Source organism: Diorhabda carinulata, chromosome 7 (genome assembly GCF_026250575.1).
Source record: "Diorhabda carinulata isolate Delta chromosome 7, icDioCari1.1, whole genome shotgun sequence".
Classification (NCBI taxonomy): domain Eukaryota; kingdom Metazoa; phylum Arthropoda; class Insecta; order Coleoptera; family Chrysomelidae; genus Diorhabda; species Diorhabda carinulata.
The window spans coordinates 24,005,558-24,027,576 of NC_079466.1; the positions used below are offsets into that span (position 1 = coordinate 24,005,558).

Below are 22,019 nucleotides of genomic sequence, written 5' to 3' on the forward strand. Positions count from 1 at the left end.
TTAAAACTAATTCATTTTTTTAATAAAGGATATTAATTTCAATAAAAAAAACGCCCTAAACATTTAATTTTTTATAGACAAATGAACAAAATTCTTTGTTAATCCACTAAGACAATATAAAAATTTTTCCTTTCTTTCGTTATTAGTTCTTTTAAACTAGTGTTGTTTGTAATCTAGCTCTGGTGTAACACTTTAAACAGAGCAGCTATTCGATTCGTCGTTATGCTTCAGAATGTTCGGAGCCACTATGAACCAAACAATAACAAAAGTAATGGAGGTTATAAAATAATGTAAGGAATTATGTATATTAAAAATTTTATTAAATTATGAATTTAACTTCAGATTAACGATTAATACAAGAAAAATAAAAAAATGGAAAATAAACAGAACAATCCATTTAACTCGGGTAAATATTGTGATAAAATATTTGTAATATACAATTTGAAACAAAAGTATTTATTTCAGATACATACTTTTTAATACAAAAGTTTTTATCGTCTGGTTTATTGAAGAAAACATTAAAGGTTCGTATAACTAAAAATTTTAGTACATTATTTCTAAATAAATGTTTGTAGGTGTTTAATGAAGAGCTCGAGGAACAAAAGGTATGTAAGATTTATTTTACGATGATAAAGTTGTTTAATAAATATAAAATTTTATTTTCTACACGAATTAATTTAGATTTTACCACCCCGAATTGATTGGGAAGGCAATAAACATGATAGAACAGTCGAGGATATGGTTGGACAATTTCCTAATATCCGACAGGATTACTTATTACATCTTTGTCATTTAGCTATGCAATCTTTTCAAGAAAGAGAAGCTTTGAGTAAAAATAAATCTTTTTTAAGCTTTAGGCCGAATGCGTACCATAAAAATGGCGCTCTGACCAATTTCAGACAATGTTATAATTATGTTACTAGAATACACTCAGCCCCGATTCAAAACGTGAATGTGTCTTTCAATTTAGGTAAGTTTGAGTTACTTAGAGCTTTTAACAATTTTCTTTGCCTTGGAATTCTGATATTCAAGATTTATGGTTACACTAAAAAAATTAAATAAAAGCAAATAATTGCATTTGGAGGAACTTTATTTGAGTTAAGGGGAATTTTTAACAATTTCCTAGCCTTGGAATTCTGATATTCTTGATTTATGGTTACACTTAGGAAAAAAATTACATAAAAGCGAATAATTGCACATTATGTTGTAGTAAATTCATTAAGAGGTAGAGAAATATCAGGACCTCTCACAAGACACCGGACAGTTAGCCCAAATTTATTTCAATCCATGCAAATTCAAAGAACAACCATTGGGCATCTTTCTGCTGTATTTTGTCTACTTTTTGACCATTCAGGAAAATATATTATAACGGTAAAACAATTTTAATATAAAAAAGTTATTTTTCTAATGGATTGAAACTAATTTTAGGGGGCAGATGATTTATTAATAAAACTGTGGTCGTCTCGTACTGGTCGATTAATTTCCGTATTCAGAGGAGCATCTGCAGAAATAACTGACATTGCTATCAATTCCGAAAACACTCTATTAGCCTCTGGTTCGATAGATAGAATTTTAAGGGTGTGGAATTTACAGAACGGAGCACCAGTCGCAGTCTTACCCGGCCATAATGGTATGATAACATCAATAAGTTTCTGCCCTACGCCATGTTGGGATATAAGGTACTTAATCAGTACTAGCACTGATGGTTCCATAGCGTTTTGGCCGTATACTTACGAATCAGGAATTAAAGTAGAATTTAGGTAGGATTCTATTTTACAGACACGATTATTACACGTTAAAATATTTTTTTATACAGAAACAATCCGATTATGTATCAAGAGAAGATCCGACCGGGACAAGCTCAAATGATATGTTCATCGTTTAGTCCCGGTGGTACTTTCTTGGCAACTGGTTCAGCAGATCATCACGTTAGAGTTTATTACATGAAAGGAGACGAAGGACCTCACAGAATCCTCGAAATGGAAGCTCACAGTGATCGAGTCGATTCGATTCAGTGGGCGCATTCCGGTTTAAAATTTCTTTCAGGAAGTAAAGACGGTATGGCGATTATATGGTGGTTTGAAAAACAGCAATGGAAGAGCTTGCATCTGGATATGACCACAAAGTTAGTAAAGTAAGTTAGCACTTTAATTTTTTATATATAAACTATTAAAATTTTTTATCTTCATTTTAGTTCGACTAATGTACAAGAAGTTGATTCGAAAAAATTGAAAGTTACCATGGTTTGTTGGAACAAATCTGATTATTGGGTGGTAACAGCAGTCAGCGACCATACGCTGAAAATATGGACGGCTGATGATGGTCAATTAGTTAAAGTACTAACAGGACACGTCGATGAAATATACGTATTAGAAGCTCATCCTCAGGATAATAACGTTATCCTTTCGGCTGGACACGACGGTCAGTTGTTTATTTGGGATATATCCAAAGGAGAAATAGTCTTCAATTATCTAAATAGAGTGGATGGACAAGGATTCGGGGCTATCTATGATGTAAAATGGAGCCCTGACGGTTCTGTAATAGCCGCATCTGATTCCCATGGACATATCTTGATATTCGGTTTTGGAAATGGTAGTCCATTTTTCCAACAAGTAAGTACTATTTTGTCATATCCTTTTCCACCCATGTTTTCCTTAATTTGGAAATGTAAACTATACCATTCAGTCTTCAATACCTTATTTTTTGAATCGATTGTATTATCCTGCCTGGCCTTTTCCTCTGTTTACCTACCCCAATTATTTTCCTTGGAAGCTTAAACAATTTGATAAGTGATTTTGTCAATTTCCAGTTAAATTCATCAATTGAGAGTAGTAAAAGGTGATATTTGAATTATTTTCTAGCTTCCTATGGAACTTTTCTTTCATACGGATTACAGACCACTGGTACGAGATACAAATCATCATGTCTTAGATGAACAAACTCAAATTCCACCACATTTAATGCCTCCCCCTTTTTTGGTAGATATAGACGGTAATCCGTATCCTCCTATGCTACAAAGATTAGTACCGGGTAGAGAAACGTGTAACGTTGATCAGTTGGTACCTAATATAGTTATAGGGAACGAAGGTGAGATTTTGTTTATCGGGAAAGTCTATAGATCTTGATATAATTTTGTGTAATTGTTGTATAAATCTTTTCAGGTTCACAAGAAGTGATACAGGATCTACCACAAAATCATCTGGTGGCTATTGAGAGGAACCAGTCGGAAGAGTTGAGAGAAAATTCGTCTTTCAGACCCGGACGTCGATCTTCGTGAGTATTAATTCATCTTCAGTACCCAACTTTTTACCTATACTTCACGTTTAATATTTTTCCAGATGTCTAATATCCATAGTAGTTCAAATGTACTTTAATAATTCAAAATGTACTTTAATAGTTCAAAAGTATCTTTATAGAAAAAAAACTTTGGATTGGGTAGATTCCACATATATAACTAGTTCGAATGTATCTTTCTCAAATAAGAACTGTAATTGCATATTCCACAAATATTAGTAGTTCAAATGTATCTTATTCAAAAGGAGACTTTGGACAGAATTAAAATTGATGATTCCATGAATATTAGTAGTTCTAATGTATCCTTCTCTAAAGCAAGGTTTGGACGAGGTGAGAACTATTTATTCCACAAATAGTAGTTTAAATATATTCTTTTTAAAAGGAGGATTTGAAACGAAATCAAACTTTATATTACATACATTTTATTAGTTCAAATATATCTCTATCAAAAGAAGCCTCTGGAAAGCGTTACTACTGTGCCACAAATATCAGTAGTTCAAATGTATCCTATTTAAAAGGAAACTTGACGGGAATAAAATCGTTGTTTCCACAAATATTAGTAGTTCAAATGTATATCTCTTAAATAGAAACTTTAATTGCAAATTTAATAAATTTTGATAGTTCAAATGCATCTTTTTCGAAAAGGAAATCTTTGGACGGGATTAAAACTGCAGATTACACAAATATCAGTAGTTCAAATAGATCTTTTTCGAAATGGGAACCTCACAAGATTCAAACTGTATATTCTGGTAGTTCAAACGCATCTTTCCCAAAAAGTAACTTCAAACTACATATATTAAATAGATTTTGGTAGTTCAAATATATATTTCTCGGAAGCAGACAGCATTAAAACTGTTGATTCCACAAATATTAGTAGGTCAAATATATCTTTTTCAAAAAAGGGACTTAACGAGATTGAACAGTATATTGTATCCATCCCAAAAAAGGACTTTTGATGAGATTAATACGATACTAGTAGTTCAAACGTATATTTCCCAAAAAGGAATTTTAAACTGTAAATTAAACACATTTTAGTAGTTCAAAAGTATCTTTCTCAAAAAGTAACTTTCGATGGGACTAAAACTATACCAGTCGTTCAAACGTATATTTCCCAAAAAGGAATTTTAAACTTTATATAAAACAAATTTTAGTAGTTCAAAAGTATCTTTCTCGAAATAAGACTTTAAACGGGATTCAAATTGTAGATTTCACAATTATTAGTAGTTCAAATGTATCTTTCTCAAAAAGTAACTTTCGATGGGGCTAAAACTATACCAGTAGTTCAAACGTATATTTCCCAAAAAGGAATTTTAAACTTTGTATTAAACACATTTTAGTAGTTTAAAAGTATCTTTCTCGAAATAAGACTTTAAACGGGATTCAAATTGTAGATTTCACAATTATTAGTAGTTCAAATGTATCTTTCTCAAAAAGTAACTTTCGATGGGGCTAAAACTATACCAGTAGTTCAAACGTATATTTCCCAAAAAAGAATTTCAAACTTTATATAAAACAAATTTTAGTAGTTCAAAAGTATCTTTCTCAAAAAGTAACTTTCGATGGGGCTAAAACTATACCAGTAGTTCAAACGTATATTTCCCAAAATAGAATTTTAAACTTTATATAATACAAATTTTAGTAGTTCAAAAGTATCTTTCTCAAAAAGTAACTTTCGATGGGGCTAAAACTATACCAGTAGTTCAAACGTATATTTCCCAAAATAGAATTTTAAACTTTATATAAAACAAATTTTAGTAGTTCAAAAGTATCTTTCTCGAAATAAGACTTTAAACGGGATTCAAATTGTAGATTTCACAATTATTAGTAGTTCAAATGTATCTTTCTCAAAAAATAACTTTCGATGGGGCTAAAACTATACCAATAGTTCTAACGTATATTTTCCAAAAAGGAATTTTAAACTTTGTATAAAACAAATTTTAGTAGTTCAAAAGTACCTTTCTCGAAATAGAATTAAAACTGTAGATTCCACAAATTTCAGTAGTTCTAATGTAATTCGGACGAGGTTAGATTCCACAGATAGTAGTTCAAACGTATCTTTTTGATTTTTATGTGTTTTACTTACAGACTTCGTGATCACGAACGTATAAGACACAGTACGGGGGACTGGCAGAACGATCCTACATTCAAATGGCAAAAGAATGTTCTAGTTGAAACTCTCAGCTCGGCTGTATTGGAAAGGGCCACTGAAATAAGGTAATTAATATATGAAATCAACTTTTCGTTAACCTAACCTAACTTATTTCGCTCGGTGGTTCCAGGGAAGCTATGAAAGATGCGGAAATGGAAGAATACCAAAAACAATTGCGTCAGAGACCACATATGATTAGTATCAATACCTCTAGTAACATCAAAAAGAAAGAAGAGAAGAAGAAGAAACCCACAAAGTATGTCACAAGATCTGCTGCTAATTACGGATACCAGGTTGGATGATTTTATCGTTCGATTTAGTTTTTTTTTTTGATTATTTTTTTTTTGGAAATTTCAGGAAGAAGAAATCGAATCTTCCGCGAACGAAAACGGTTACGAAACTACTTCAGGATCATCCGATTGGTTGGAAGAACAGAACGAACGCCCCAAAAGATCCAGCCGAAGACAGAGATCGAATAACGCTTGTTTACAAGAATCCGAAACCGAACAAGAAGATGAAGATATCGATGTGGAAGTTTACGAAGACGAAGATTATAATGTCAGTTGGGATTACGATGATAGCGGACCGAGTTATAGCAGAGCTAGAGAAAATTCGACAAGAAAAGACAGAGAATCAGCTCCTGCCAAGACTAAGGTTTGCATATCGCCATATATATTTTATAAATATTTTAATAAACGTTTTTAGGAGCATAAATTATCGAAAAAAAGAAGAAGTAGACCAACAGGGAGCAACAAGATGTCGGAAAATAGTAAAGACAGCGTTAGTAGTTCGAGTAGAACTAGTCGAAGTACAACAAGTAAGAACGATGAAACTCCCAGTCGTCACAATGGAAGTGGCAGTGCTAAAGAAATTAATGCAAGCAAGGTAAATATGAAATAAATTGTTTATTCGAATAATTTTAATTGGTTATCGTTTTAAGCGTTCCGGATCGAATAGTTATGCATCCGATCTACCTAAAACTTCCAAGATAACTAAAATATCGGAACAGTATAGACTTAGTGAATGGTTATCAGAAACTCGTCCTAGGAAGTCTCCATACTATCCTCAGTTAGGGGATGAAATCGTTTATTTCCTTCAAGGACATCAGTTGTATTTGAACGCTGTGGAAATGAAAAACCTTTACGAAATCAGTACCAAAGAATTACCATGGACCAAAATGAACATTAAAGTTAGTAATGTTGGATGTAATCACCTTTTATTTCTTGTATTTTTATTTGTTTTCATCAATTTTTTCTGTGGTCTGGTCGAAAAAGATGTTTCGAAACACAAAAATTCAATTTGGTACACAAAATACGGTCACCGGAATCGATTTTTGGTCTGTTAACAAAATCATTAATCATGCTTCATGTTTATGCCTTTTATCGACATAATTCGCGGTAGTTACTGTATAGATTTCATGTAATTTCCACATATCTCAGTAGTTCAAACTTATCTTTCTCAAAAAGTGACCTTATAGGGAGTTTATAACTAATACTATATATATTTTATGTAGTTTCCATAAATCTCACTGACTAGGTCAAATGTATCTTTCTCAAAAGGTAACTTTAAACATCAATTTTTGATTAATACTGTATAGATTCCATGTATTTTCCGCAAATCTCAGTATTTCATATGTATCTATCTCAAAAAGTAACTTTATCTTCACATCTAAGTAGTTCAAACGTATCTTTCTCAAAAAGTGACTTTATACCGGAATTTATGACATGCATTTTATATGTTTATGTATTATCCACATCTAAGTAGTCCAAATGTATTCTTCTTGCAATTTTATAGGGGGATTTATGACTTACAGTGTATATATTAAATGTATTTACTACAAATCTCAGTAGGTCAAACGTATCTTTATCAAAAAGTGACTTTATGCAGATATTTACTTTGAATATTTTATTATTATCTTCATATCTAAGTAGTTCAAATGTATCTTTTTCAAAAAGTGACTTGCTACAGGGATTTACAACTTGAACGATTAGCATTTTATGTTGTTATGTATTTTCCACACATTTCTGTAGGTCAAATGTATCTTTCCCAAAAAGTGATTTTAGACTTGCATTTTATATGTTTATGCATTATCCATACACCTCAGTAGTTCAAGTGTATCTAATCTCACAATCTCACACTACTTAACCAAATTTTCCAATATCTCGAAAATGAAGATTCTTAACAAAAAAAGTGTAAGAATAATTTTTGTAGATAATTTTATGGTCTACATTTTTTGTAAATAGAATTTCTTTGCTAAAACTTGCTATTTATGAGAAAAATCTAAAAAAAGAAATCTGTGAAAGTTCTTCTTCGACCTTGTACTCAAGATCATGGATATTTTTGGTTATTTATTTGTAACAGTCAGGAAATTTTTAATGTGACTCATGAATTTTTAAAAAAAAAAGGGAACTAATATTTACCTCTGTTTACTTTTCAGTACCACGAATTTGCTAAAGTAATTGGGATACAGTACGAGATAAAACCGCCACGTTTATGTTGTTTGAAACTGGCTTTCATGGACGATTCGGGAAGATTAACTGGAAAATGTTTTACTGTCAAATATCACGATATGCCGGACGTTTTAGATTTCTTCGTACTCAAACAAATCTATGTAACTGCGATGTCGAGAACTTGGAAAACCGGTAATAAGTGAGTGACCATTTTTGAATATCATCACAAGATACACTTCGAAACACAATAATTTATATACATTGTTGCTGGTGCTCATCCGCGTTGCCAAACTGTATATAAAATACAAATATTTTCAGGAAATAATTATTAATTTACATCACGGGTGGTACTAGTAGATTTTAGTTTATATATTCATACCCGGAAAGACAACTGCATTGAAATTACGATATTGTACTGAAAATAGGGGGAAAAACACATTTTCGTGTATATTTTTCAGTTTTTTTATCATAATTTTATATATTTAATAAAAATAATCTATGGTACTAAATATATATCTCCATCCGTTCCTTTCCTCTGTTTTTTTTCTCCCCGTAGTTATTTCCACTTTTCTTCAATCCAATGTCTTCTATCCATTTCTTTTTCAGCTGGCCTCTTCTTCTTCTTGTGATTCCCACTTCTTACATTTATGATCTCTCAATTATGTTTTACGATTAGCATTTTATGTTGTTATGTGGTATCTTTGTCAAAAAGTAGATTTAAAAGTAAATTTATGATTAATACTGTATAGATTTCATGTCTTTTTCACAAATATTGTTAGTCCAAATGTACCTTTCTCAAAAAGCGATTTTATTCTGAGATTTCCGACTTGAACTCTCTATGTTTATGTATTATTCACATATCTCAGTAGTTCAAATGTATCTTCCTCAAAAAGTGTTTTTATTCAGGGATTTATGACTTGTATTTCATATGTTTATGTATTATTTACATATCTCAGTAGTTCAAATGTATTTTACGTGTGATAGTTTAAACCTTATGTCTGTATTTGCACATTCCTTATGATTATTTCCAATTTGAGGTTAAATAATAACTTTATCAACTTTATTAATGATGTTTAAAACTCTTCATTGTTTATTTTCATATTTCGTAGCTTCCAAAATATTTCTATAATTTTCGTTTTTCGAACGTTTTTTATTGTGCTACATCTTCTATAACTTATTTTTTTCAGTTTTTTATCTCTTTAATACAAGTTTCGCAACAATTTTTTACTTTGAAATAAAACAGATGTTTCACATCGTTGCCACGTTGTATTATTTTTCAGTTATAGGCATAAAATAATATCACGTTTAACGTTATACTAGATACAACTAATTTCACACATTTGTCGATTTCGAAAAAAATGCAACACCGAAAACCAATGTCACACGAATGCCAACGTTTAGAATATAATTTCCCCTATTATACGAATAATAATTACATTTATACTTTGGATATTTACATTTTGTTGATTGGCTGCAGTTGTTAATACAAATGACAAACAACAATCGTAACGAAATTTTTTTATTATTTCGCATAAAAATGGTTAGGAAAGTGATTATTTCAACAAACAAATTATTTGTTAAAACAAATGTTGTTTACAATTTAGTTGAAGTGCATTATTATGAACAATTAAAAATGTGTAAGTGGAAAAAAAACGAAATGTTTTAGAGGTTAGGTCAATACAATTAAGTGAAAAGTTTAAGTTTCTTTAATTTTTTTTACTTATTTGACCTTTTAATATATTTTTCTTGATAAATATTCTTGATTTTTGATAAAAAAGATCTAAAATCAAGACGATTTATTAAGAAATAAAAGCAAATAATTTGTAAACCTTATATTTTCAATACACTTTTATTAGAGCTCAGTAAATGTGTATTTTTTCATTTATTTGACATTTTTTCTTAATTTGACTTTGATTTTATTAACAATTATATATACAGTGTCCGTCTAAAAGTGTCTATAATAAAATAAGGATTATTTTCAAGGTTTAGATGTATGATAGGAGACGAGTGGTGGATAGGAGAAATAATTAATAAATCTCCAGCTAGTGATACATTTCCGGATTCTTCGTTTCTATGTTACGAAATTAAATGGAAAAATGGGGAAAAAGAAAGGATGAGTCCTTGGGATTTAGAACCAATCGATCCAGCTAGTAATTATTTATATAAACTCGAAATATAAACATGTTTAAACGTTATTTATTCGTTTTAGGAGTTCCTGAAGATGAAATTGAATCGATACCAGTACTGGAGGAAGAATTAACGTCGATTTTATACAAAACCATCCAGTGCGATTGGCCTTACAGCAATATTTCATCGATGACCAAAAATATCGTTACTAGTCTTACAAGGGTGAGTCGAAGAATTTTTTTATTTAATTAAACATTATAATCTACAAAAAAATAACTCATCACTTTTGTTGTATTTATATATGTGATTATTTGAAATTTTTATTGGCAATGATGAATTTTTGACTTAACAGGTGATGGAATTAGCTATAGCGGAACCATTTTTGGTACCGGTGGATATAAACGAATATCCATTATACGCTATGGTGATAGAATATCCAATCGATTTATCAACGATCAAAGCTCGTTTCGAAAATAGATTCTATAGAAGATTAATAGCGGCTCAATTCGACATTAGATATTTAGCAACAAATGCTGAAAAATTTAACGAAAAACACAGTAATATAGTTAAACACGCCAGAATTTTAACGGAACTTTGTTTGAGGATCTTGAGGTGAAATCAAAATTAATTCTAATAATAATAAAACACTTTCAATTCATTTATATTTCGATAGGAATTGTTCGGAATACGTCGACGTACCCAGTATGTATCATCGCCTTAACGGTTCTTATGATTCTTCGGAATCAGAAGAAGAACAGGAAACTTTACCTTCGACTAGTAAGAATCTACGGACGGTTAACAAAAGATCTGTAGAAGATTCTAGCGAGTGGCAAGAAGAGGCTAGGAATTTGATTGAAACGTTATGGGAGAGCGAGGATTCTGTTCCTTTCAGACAACCTGTAGATCCCACCGTATATCCAGGTAAATAAAAAATTGAAATGTCTAAATTTAATACTGTAAAGATGGATAGTTTATGTTTGTTCAAATTCAAGATTTTTTTATTTGAAAAAAATAGAATAAGAATAATAGAAATAGAAAAAATAGAAAAAGATTTGACAACTCTGTAATTTATTCTAGTACATAAACTTGATAATTTCTTTGAGATAGTAATGACGGGAAATTTTTAAAATATTTTCTATTCGATTTTGTATAAAAAAAATTATTATTTTCAGATTACCACGAAATAGTTGAAAATCCAATGGATTTGGGAACCGTAAAGGAGAAATTAAATAATAACAAATATCGACTGCCTCAGCAATTTTGTAACGATATGAAATTAATTTTTTCGAATTCTCGATTGTATACTCCAAATAAAAGATCAAGGGTAAGTTAATTACATAATAATTAATCGATTTTTTATATTACAGGTTCCTATTACACTGGCATGTCTATCAAAAGTAGTTACGTTATAGTTTGCAATAAAAACATAACCTTAAAAAACAGATACATTCGTTTTATAAACTATGACTTGATTCGAGTAACCCTGAGAGTTTTAAATTTTTATTTTTATTAAAATATCCATGTTTCGACAGATATATGACATGACCAGTCGTTTATCGACCAGTTTCGAAGAAACCATGAAAAAAATAATGTCGAATTGGAGAAATCTACGAAGGAAACGAAACCGTAGGAAATCAAGAACTAGTGAGGATGATTCTGACGCTTCAACCTCAACTAGTTCGGGTGAGGATAAATCCGATGTATCAGAAATTGATATAGAAGCGGATAGCGATACGGTAACACCTTTCGAACAAAAAGATTCCTCGGATTATTGCAGTTCGGATGATAGCGATGAAAAAATGACTAGAAGCCGTAGGCGTAGATCGGATAAAGCGACGTACCAACCTAGAGGTAAGTAACTTGTAAATACTCCTTTGAAAGTTGTAATGTTTATGTGAAAAATTGCAGAAACTAGGCAGAGATCGGATTACAAACCTGGTACGGAAGAATCTTCGTTATCTTCGAGCGAAGAAGATCAAGATCAAGATTATTCGAGAAAAACGAATCTAAGGAAACGTCCCGTTAGGAAAAAAGCGCATTTATACGAAAGTTCATCATCCGGAGACAGTTCTGACGATCCCAATAAACCGGTGAAGAGGTTAAAAAGGACTTTGGATAGTGACAGTAGTGATAAATCTAGTGATTATGCGAGGAATAACCGAAAAGAAAATAGTTTTATTTCGACTGTTAGCAGTAGAGGAAGAGTTAGGAAATTTACCGAGCGCGCAAAAGCGTTATTTAGGAAAAAATAACTTGTTTTATATATACATATATATTATCTATTTTTTTTAATAAGAATGTACATTTGAACTACCACTTTTTGTAATTTATATATTCATTAATGTATTAGATGAATAAAAAAGTTGGTCATAATAATGTGTTTTTGTATCTAATGTGCGTAATACGATGATGAAAATCGTTGGAAGGCAGCAAACAAACTAAAAGGGAATTTTAGGGCATTCCAAAAGTGTTTTTTGGGAAAAAATGATTTTTTTCACATCATCTGAACTTGTTTTATGTTAGAAGGTACATTTGAACTACTACTTTTTGTAATTTACAGATTCTTTGATGTATTAAAAACTTCAATAAAAGAAATTAGTCATAATAATGTGTTTCTGTATAATCTGTACCAAAAGTATTGAGAAAAAACCCTGGTAGGCAGTAAACAAACTTACAGAGGGCTCCAAACCGTTTTTTCACATAATCTGAGCTTTTTTAACTGATAAAGTACATTTGAACTACTAATTTATATATCCTTTGATGTATTAGAAAAATCAATTAAAAAATTGGACATAATAATGTGTTTTTGTAACAAATGTACCCAATGTATTGATAAAAAAGGCAGTAAACAAACTGAAAATAAGCTCACAGAGCATTCTAAATAATTTTATTTACATAATCTGAATTTTTTTAAAGAAGGTACATTTGAACTACTACTTTGTGTAATTTATTCCTTGATGTATCAGAAAGTTGAATAGAAAAATTAGTCATAATTATGTTTTTTATATCACCTGTACCCTGGAAGGCAGTAAAAAAACTAAAACCAAACATACAGAGCCCTCAAAACTGTTTTTTAGGAAAAAATAACTTTTCCCATATAATCTAAACTTGTTTCATGTGAGAAGGTACGTTTGAACTACTAATTTTCATAATTTATAGATTCTTTGCTGTATTAGAAAGTTGAATAAAAAAATTAGTCATAATAATGTGTTTTTGTTTCACCTGTACCCAAGGTAAAAAAAGCAAACTTACAGAACGCTCCAAACTGTTTTTTAGGAAGAAATAACTTTTTTGTAATTTATTACTTACATTTTAATATTGTTAATTTCTTGGAATAGAACAGAATAACCAATTGTAGTAGATCTGTCGTTATAAATTTAAATTGTACTTAGTTCTTCAATTGACGTTTGGCATTTTAAATAGTACAATTTTTCGTGTAAGCAATCTCGTGCCTATCAATAACATCTTGAAAAAATTGCTTACACGAAAAATTGTACTATTTAATATGTCAAATGTCAATGGACGAAATAAGTATAATTTTAATTCATAACGAAAGATCTACTATATAATTATTCTGTATTACAAACAAATTAACATCATCAAAAGTATTGGAACACGTAGTTAAAAACATAACCTCAAAATGCGATACTTTTGTCTATGTCCCATCTTACGCTAGTTGATTCTCATTGCACTAATTAAGGAAGTGGAATTAGGACGAAAAAAAAAACAAAAAATAACATTGATAAAAAATTTATTAAAAAAATAAATATACAAAATAACAAGTTTCTATAATTAAATGAATCACATTAGTCCCGAAAAGTGATATTATGAATAAAGCACATCAGTAGTAATAAATTAGCACTTAGTCGAAATATGGATCGAAATTATTGAAGTCATAGTGACGTGTATTTTTAGATATATCTGAAAAAAATATTAATTATTAAAAAATTTATAAATAAACGCTAGAAATTAGATAATGAGAATGCTCTGGTATTAATTTTACGTCCTCTGTACATTTTTCTATTAGTGTATGAAATGAAGAAATATTATTTTTGGTTAAGGTCTGAGAAAGAAAAAGTTGAAGATTATATTATTTACACAAGGTCAATTAAATCTCTTAGCAGATTAGCAGAATAATCTGAAATTGAAAGTAGATCAAATATAACAAATTTGACATATTAAAGTGTAATTTTTTGTATGAACAATTTTATCAATGTTAATGAGGTCATACTGGATAAATAATTATTAAAGGAACAAAGTTTATGACGCGTATTAAAAAATGCCTCAAAACAAATCGAACCACAGAACTTAAAGTTGCATTAGACAAATGACATACGACAATAACCTTAGTAAAACTGATTTATTAGAAATTTGAATGCAGAAAGTGTAGTAGACGAAATAATTATATAAAAGGAATGTTTTAGTGTTAATTTTGTTGCTTTTATATATTTTTTAGTGTAATTTTTTATAAACAGTGTTAAGTATGTGGTTATAATGGGGAGATGACACTTTTAACAAATGGTTAAATTCGATTCTTCGTATATCACGTAAGTAGATAAAATAATGCAAGAAAATTTAAAAATATAATCGTTTAATTAGTAAATAAGCCATAATTAAGATACGTAGTTACTTCTGTTAGTTCATCAATAGTCAGACATAAAATTTATTTACCTATAACGTCACGTCAGTCTTTTAGGCCCTTGAGGTTGTAGTTCGTAAGAAATAGAAGGAACAACATCGAAATTCGGGTAAAACTGATTATAACTACTTTCAAAATTGTTGAGATTTTTAATATCACTCTGTGTAAAATCGAAAGTATGTGTAAATTCGTTATAAACTGTTGGGTCATTTACAGTTGGTATTTTGGGGGTTTCTAAATATGGCGAGGGTACAGAATTTTCAATTAACTGCGAATTTTTAATATCTATTAACGAATTATTCTCAAAATCAGTTTCTTTTGAAATAATCTGTGAAATCGGTGGAGGTGATAAATAAATATTTGAAGGATTGTTAAATTCTTGTAAATCTTCTACTCCTGTATACTGAAAACTACCAATTTCACTCTGAGAAACATAATTATTCGTATTAACCTCCTCGGGTTTGGAATTTTGATTTACACCTACAATTTCTTTCGAATCGAAAGGATTTTTTTTGAAATCTGGTTTATTTGAACCGCTGTGGTGTTTAGTGACTGTATCGGGTGAAATAGTTGAAGTTTTATCGATATCTACATCGAAATTGTGGTGAGGTTGTTTCGTTTTGACAGAAGAAGATGCTATTTCATGTTTAACTATACCGGAAGCAGAAGGGACTATTTCGTTATGATCTGATTCTACTATATCCGCTTGATAACTATCCACGTGGTGTTCTACAGGATTGTCACCGTATAATTCAGGTTTGTGAGGATCTAATGATGATGATGCCGAGAATAATTTACCAAGTACACTACCGAAACTTGGAGATTGATCGTGGTGAGTATCCACTGACGAACTGTAATATTCATGACGATCCCTACCATGTCCTGGGACTTTTTTTAGTATTAATAGTCCTGAAGTTCCTGAAAAAAAGAAGTATTACATACTGAAACACATTATGGGGTGATATACCTTCACGATGAGGAGGTGGATAATGTTCAGGTATATGATAATCTGAACTAGGACCTGAAGGTGACGAATGATGATAGATGTCACTAGGAGCGCTTGGAGCTGAATAGTGATGATCACCTGATTCGTATTCTTAAACGAGACATTGAAAAAAAATGTGTAAAATTGAAAAACTATCAATTTTTATAATCTTACCTACATGCGGATGTCCTTTACCTGACGAACCCATCCAAGGTACCAATATAGCACTGGTGGCTATCTTTTTCCCGAGATGCGTGATTGCATCACCTTGAGAACTAACCAAATGTCCTGAAGCTGAAATTAATTTACCCCCTCCTTTCACCAACTGCCCTTTTACAGCAATAACTCCCCCTTTTACCGCTTTCACAGCTTGGAGTAAAGTATTGAGGATCGATTTTTTCAAATTCCAAAAATCGAACGACTTATGTGAATGATCATGGTGATCATGATGTTCCTGAAATAGGAAAATTGGAACAATCAACTCCCCAAATACCAAACAGCGAGGGGGGATGAGAATTTATTAAAATTTGGAGGGATACATGAGATGATTACCTCGTAGGAGTAATCTGGTGGATGATGATGATGATGATGATATCCGGTATGGTATCCACCACCGCTGCTGGTTTTACTGAAGGCTCCGGATGCCGCTGCTGACGCCATTGCTAATTGCCCTACCTTCTTCTTAATACCGTTTCCAATTGCGGTCTTAAGAAGATTTAGAATTTCACCGGAACCGGATCCAGAAGAACCCGATCTTGAAGTGAGAACAAATTAGGTTACATTTGGTTTTAGGTTATACGAGGGTCGTTATTTCAATTGTGAGATATGACAACATTGACTCGAAGACTTTTTCTATGAATTTCCTCAATACTGGACAAAATATTTGTTTTCGTCTATATCAAAACTTATGTATCGACCCTCGTACAAGCTTAAAGAATTTCTGTTTAAGTTTGTAGTTGCGACGTTGCCAAGAATAAATTATTAGACGGTGAGGTACTTACCTTTTGGCTCGTTGGAGTTTTTGTTCTAAATATGCAATCTGTCTTCTTTCTTCTGGAGTTATATCTTTCAGACTAATTATATTAAACGGTGCATATATTGGTGTTCTTATAGCTTTGGTTGTTATAATGACATATGATACGGTAATCGTTAGTAGTAGCCACGTCTTAACCTATAAATAACAAAGTTACTTAATTGATATTATATTTAGATTAAAGGTCGCCAAATATTTTTCATTTTTTATTAATTAACCATTTAATTACAAAATCTTTTTATTATTAAAATCATTCTTCAGAATTTTTTTATGTAATATATTTTTTTTATTACTATATTAATAAACACAAACCGAACTTTGTATGACAAGGTTCCCACTTCCCCCAATTCCCAAAAATGCGCAGAATTTGTTAAAGAATTCGAATATAGTATATAAAGTGCCACTTAATTGTGTAAATTTTAAAAATTCGCCCCCTAGTGGTGGGCTTAAACTCCGTTCTTCAGATATGGCGGACGGCCGTTCTTAATTGCCCACCCTGTACAACAACTAGAAGCGAAAGAGATATATAGTAACATCCTTGAAGCCGTTACGTTCCCATTTCAGTTTAATTTAGTTTTAATAATATCCTGAACTTAAGAATTTAGTAACCAACTAAAAATAGATTTAGTTATTTTACATAAAAATGTACGAGGAACTTGGCGCTAATATATTATTAATTTTTTATGTACCTAATTCTCATGACATTTTAAAAACGTTATTCAATAATTTTATTAAAATCTCATTACTCATTTTTTGATTATATATCGTAGAATTTAAATTTCAAATTTGCTTTTCGAATTAGTAAAAAATTTCTTCTAACTATTACTTTTAATATAACATGATTTATAAACGCATTAAACTATCTGAAATATTGTGTGGTATTATTTTTCTCAGTGTAATATGAAAGAATGTACAATCACTTGCATAGATGAATAATTAGGTGATTTGTGATCACTTATCATTTCGAAATTTCGTTTCAAAAGTATCGAACGAACCATATAGGTTATGTAGACTTACATTTAATTTTCATTTTCAATAATCCCAATGAAGATTATGGAAATATTTTGATAAAAATTTCGAAATTAACATAGTTAAAAACAGAATTACATTAAAATGAAAGTAAATACGATCTGAAAGCAGTTGAAAGTGAAAAGCAGAAGTGATAGTTGTCGTCAGGACTAAAAACGATTAATTCACGACAGGAGATGATAATAATTTAATTGGATAAAAAAAATAAGCCTTAAACAGCGAAATGTTGAAGGTCAACAATCTAAAAATATTTCTTTCGCTAAAAGTGAGGTTAGTGTTAATGACGAGCATTTTGAATATTTATATGTAAATTTTTGTTAATAATCATATAAATTTTGATGCATTTTCATTTATTTTACTGTTAACACAATTGAATTTCGTGTATTATACCGTGGTTGTCAGAAAGTACGTAAAATACCGAATGAAATATAACCTTATTTGTAATCGATAGATATTTAAAAGTAAGAGGTGAAATAATAAAAAAATGCAGGAAATAATTATGCAGACTGTATTTCATCTACAGAAAGTTGATTTAATGATGTGTCAAGTGATAAATTCTTCTTAATTAATTACACGAGGCAATTTCTCTGAGGCAGTTTCTCTTACTCCGATTAAGATACGACACCTTGTAGTTCATTAAGATATGACACCTTGTAGTTCGTGTTATCTATTAGTGAGTAACACTTTTTTTATGTAAAGTAATTAATGCAATAGTTTATCGAAATTTGTGAAAGTTTTTTTTATAATCTAAATAAAGTATCATGGAAGACATATTGCATAACATACCTACAATTATGTTTAATATAATGATAGGTATTAAAATGTTCAATTTTACATATCATTGATATAAAATAAGCAGTTAAAAATTATCATTTATCAACCACTGAACCCTGTTACCGTTTCCGGTTATACTTGATTTTTCTCAGCTCAAATCCTTTTGCCGTTATTTGTTAATGTTTAATTCCATTTTTTGACCAAAATAATTGATTCAAGTATCTGTAAACAACTCAAATAGCCCTCTTATGACAACACATTCTGAGTACGTTTACCATTAAAATGTACCATATCTGAAAACATAGGTAGAACCCTCGTAAATATAAAAAATGGTTTTTAGAATTATAATAAGCAATTTTAAGCTTCACATCTTAAAATTATTCATAAATATACTGCGCCTTCCATAACATTGTGTCTCACCAATTTATAATGAAATTAACAGAATACACAGAAAAGTTTTCTATGCACACATTGAAATAAAATGTATAAATGTTTAATTTAGACTTTGGGAAATATCAAATACATATTTTTTAATACAAAATTGAAAAAAAATCATCTAAAATAACTGTCTATTGAATTTAAGTAAGAATGTGAAAAATAATGGACCCTTACTAATTTTAAGTATAGCACGAAATGTAAATTCAAATATGAAAAATTTTCAATGATATCCAGTCTTTAATCTATTTTATAACTGAAATGAAACTTGAAAATACAACAAAAAACAAAATTTAGATTGAAGGGAACAGTTTTATTATATTAAATAATCAACATAACCTATAATCTCTTTGCTCAATATTTCCCTTAATATCAGTACTATTTCTATAATCTGGCAACATTGTTTAAATACGATCTCATAATCTCTCTATGATGTGCAACAATATTTACATTATGTGAACTGTGAATAAAGAATATATGACCTTATATATGAAATATTTTTCTTTTTTCTAAGTGTAGTATAGCTATGCGAGCATATTCTCATTATATATTAGAATTCCCAGTTCTTGTTTAATATTGTAGATAATTGAACAGGTTGACAATTTTTCTACATTAAAAGGTTAGAATGAGTTGAGGTTATGTTATGATTCAGCAGATGAAGATTTTGTTACGCAAAACAATACGAATAGAAAGCGCGGTTATATATATAAAAAAAATATAATTTTGTCATAAATCTTCCAATATTTTGTAATATGAATAAAAGAAAGTGGAAAAACCACAAGATTTCAATTTAATTATCTATAATCGTATACAATGATATACAATACGATTTCAGATGTTAATATGTCAAATTCATAATTTTTTTCTCTGTCGGTTACGTACATTATAGTCGGTTCATTCAAACAATGGAATAATTAACTGCCTCAGGTGTCATATATGAAATTATAACGACCTGCATTCGTTTAAATAGAAATAACATAGTATTAAATTATATATAGACACATATACAAAATATAACTTCATAACATCATTTCGCCCATTTCTGCATTGCAACCTACCCAGTTCAAGTCAACAACTAAACTATAATCATACCACATTCAAGTAATAAGAAAAAACACATAAATTTCGTCAACGCCTTCAAAAGACTATCTCAATATCAAAAATCTACTAAGAAGTGAAAAAATCTAACAAATGATATATTAAAATAATAATTATAATCGTTCTTGTGCCATAATTATTTAAATATCACAATTTGGAGACGTTTAAGACCACTTCTTATACTAAATTTAAGGTTAGGCTAGATTTTTTATACATTTTAATTAAAATTAATTTTTGGTTAAAACTTATTCTCCAAACAATATGTAATTAATTTATAAAAATTAATTAAAAAAATGTAAGAAAAATGAAAAGAATTATATTAAAACATCAATATAACGTTCGTTCAACTTGTTTATACGTAGCTTATATTTGGAAAGCTGCAAAAGAACTTTTACTCACCTTCATACTCGCTGTAATAATATCAAAGTCGAGGTCCAGGTCACATTCACTTCACTCACCGACGAAGAAGACACACTAAACACATATAGACACTTTTCGTTTCGTTTCTTCACTCTCACTTCGAAAATTGCATTCTACTACTTGACATACTTTATTACTTCTCCCCACTGTGTTTCATCCCCAATGTTTCCGATAAATTCTTTCGGTAAAATATAATAAATTGAAATATATTACGTCTCGTTTTAGAATCCATATCATACGTAATGTTTTATTTATTTCGAATACCTTAACAGCTTCTTGAAATTTCATTTTATTTCGTTAACATAACCACAAATATCCGAACATGACTTTTATGCCAATTCTGCTCATAACTTAAGACTTTACCGAATAACACATCAGCTATTTTCATTTAAGGTTCATATTTTAATTAAGTAGCATTTTTTATATGGTTTTCAATATTGTGATTAAAGAAATTTTCACTTATGTTGTTTTATCAAGCTGAACGACGGTAAAGAAATTAATACGATAAAGAAAGCGAGCGAAAACCATGTAATAGGTCGGGATCGTTAAACCTTGGCATTGTGACTGTGACACAATGAACACAGCTGACGGAACGTTCGTAAGCGTTGCACAAATGTATGATCTATGAATGACTATTGAATATATTTATTATATAGGGCAGTTAATATTGTATTAATTTATTTTGCATACAATAAGTAATATTTAGTGAAAGTTCTTCTTCGGAAAGTTGATTATTTGTGGTTGATAATTACATGAATTCATAAATATATTGATAAATAGATATTACTTGTATGATATCGATGCGGCAATAATTATGAGTTTTGTGACCTTATTTACGTGAATACTTAATTTTTTTTTCGTTAAAATATTTACAATTAGAAATTACTTAATGAAATTATAATTTGGTATTACTGTAATTATTTTTTTTTTGTTTTTAAACTAGTTTATAATTTTTATACGTTTAAGCAACAGATTTCCTTCTAATTCGATTATTACAAAATTAAATTACTTATAATTAAAAAAAGTGCTTTTCGCAATGATAAATAATTCTTGGCATATGAATGAAATTATCGATGATAAAATTAATGTTACTAATCTGAAGTAAATTATTCACTGAAAAAGACTTCCCTATTTTCTTAATAACCTCGAAAGTGTATCTCAGTGGGTAATGTTTTTGAGTAAACGAAATTGTATGCGCATGTGCCAGGCAGCCATTTTATAACCGACCAGTCCCTCAAATAGACATCAACTGTACTTATTAATAACTATTATTTATTTTATGTAATCTTAGTGATATTTATTTGTATTTTGACATGAATTTTCTCATGTTTTCCCTAAAGCAAAAGTATTGAATTTGTGACTGCGCATTTCGATATTCAAGTTTTCAAATTCAACATTCAACTTCTGAATTAGAAGTTCTCAACAAGTTATATTGATTTCCAAGATCTATGTATGTTTTACATGTCTTTCCATTAATGATATAAATTTTTTAAAATATGTTCTTTGTTTTAAATTTCAAGCTTGATGAAAGTTCATTTATACTTGTGTCAATAGCTTTTATCATCATATGGATAATTTCAATTTGC

At 29.9% G+C, this 22,019-nt stretch overlaps 2 protein-coding genes across 5 annotated transcripts; one reads left to right on the plus strand and one right to left on the minus strand.

Moving 5' to 3' along the window:
• Positions 1–214: 214 nt before the first annotated feature.
• Positions 215–12,393, plus strand: LOC130896815 (bromodomain and WD repeat-containing protein 3). The gene is made up of 23 exons (XM_057805141.1): positions 215–406; positions 466–524; positions 576–605; positions 682–970; positions 1,211–1,371; positions 1,429–1,760; positions 1,817–2,134; positions 2,195–2,612; positions 2,862–3,087; positions 3,162–3,273; positions 5,380–5,508; positions 5,574–5,736; positions 5,801–6,097; positions 6,149–6,328; positions 6,384–6,632; positions 7,881–8,092; positions 9,877–10,043; positions 10,103–10,242; positions 10,373–10,632; positions 10,694–10,941; positions 11,193–11,344; positions 11,553–11,871; positions 11,929–12,393. The coding sequence occupies exons 1-23, from the start codon at positions 373–375 to the stop codon at positions 12,270–12,272; spliced, it is 4,839 nt and encodes a 1,612-aa protein (XP_057661124.1). The 5' UTR covers positions 215–372; the 3' UTR covers positions 12,273–12,393.
• Positions 12,394–13,754: 1,361 nt separating this feature from the next.
• LOC130896501 (uncharacterized) lies at positions 13,755–21,001 on the minus strand. Of its 4 annotated transcripts, none has more exons than XM_057804653.1 (7): positions 20,413–21,001; positions 16,646–16,815; positions 16,197–16,398; positions 15,819–16,098; positions 15,627–15,755; positions 15,317–15,577; positions 13,755–13,941 (listed from the first exon to the last, which is right to left on the minus strand). In XM_057804653.1, the coding sequence occupies exons 1-7, from the start codon at positions 20,416–20,418 to the stop codon at positions 13,883–13,885; spliced, it is 1,107 nt and encodes a 368-aa protein (XP_057660636.1). In that variant the 5' UTR covers positions 20,419–21,001; the 3' UTR covers positions 13,755–13,882. The 4 variants fall into 4 exon arrangements, with proteins under 4 accessions (XP_057660636.1, XP_057660638.1, XP_057660635.1 ...); XM_057804655.1 differs by having other exon boundaries at positions 15,470–15,577; positions 20,413–20,922; XM_057804654.1 differs by having other exon boundaries at positions 13,769–13,941; positions 15,458–15,577; positions 20,413–20,922.
• Positions 21,002–22,019: the final 1,018 nt, after the last annotated feature.

Coding starts and splice junctions, on each gene's coding strand:
- LOC130896501 (XM_057804652.1), bottom strand. Junction 16,399..16,645: donor AAACTCCAACGAGCCAAAAG/GTAAGTACCTCA, acceptor TCTCACTTCAAG/ATCGGGTTCTTCTGGATCCG. Junction 15,578..15,626: donor TCCACCTCCTCATCGTGAAG/GTATATCACCCC, acceptor TCTTTTTTTCAG/GAACTTCAGGACTATTAATA.
- LOC130896815 (XM_057805141.1), top strand. CDS start 373: ATGGAAAATAAACAGAACAATCCATTTAACTCGG. Junction 3,088..3,161: donor TATAGTTATAGGGAACGAAG/GTGAGATTTTGT, acceptor AAATCTTTTCAG/GTTCACAAGAAGTGATACAG. Junction 11,345..11,552: donor CTCCAAATAAAAGATCAAGG/GTAAGTTAATTA, acceptor ATGTTTCGACAG/ATATATGACATGACCAGTCG.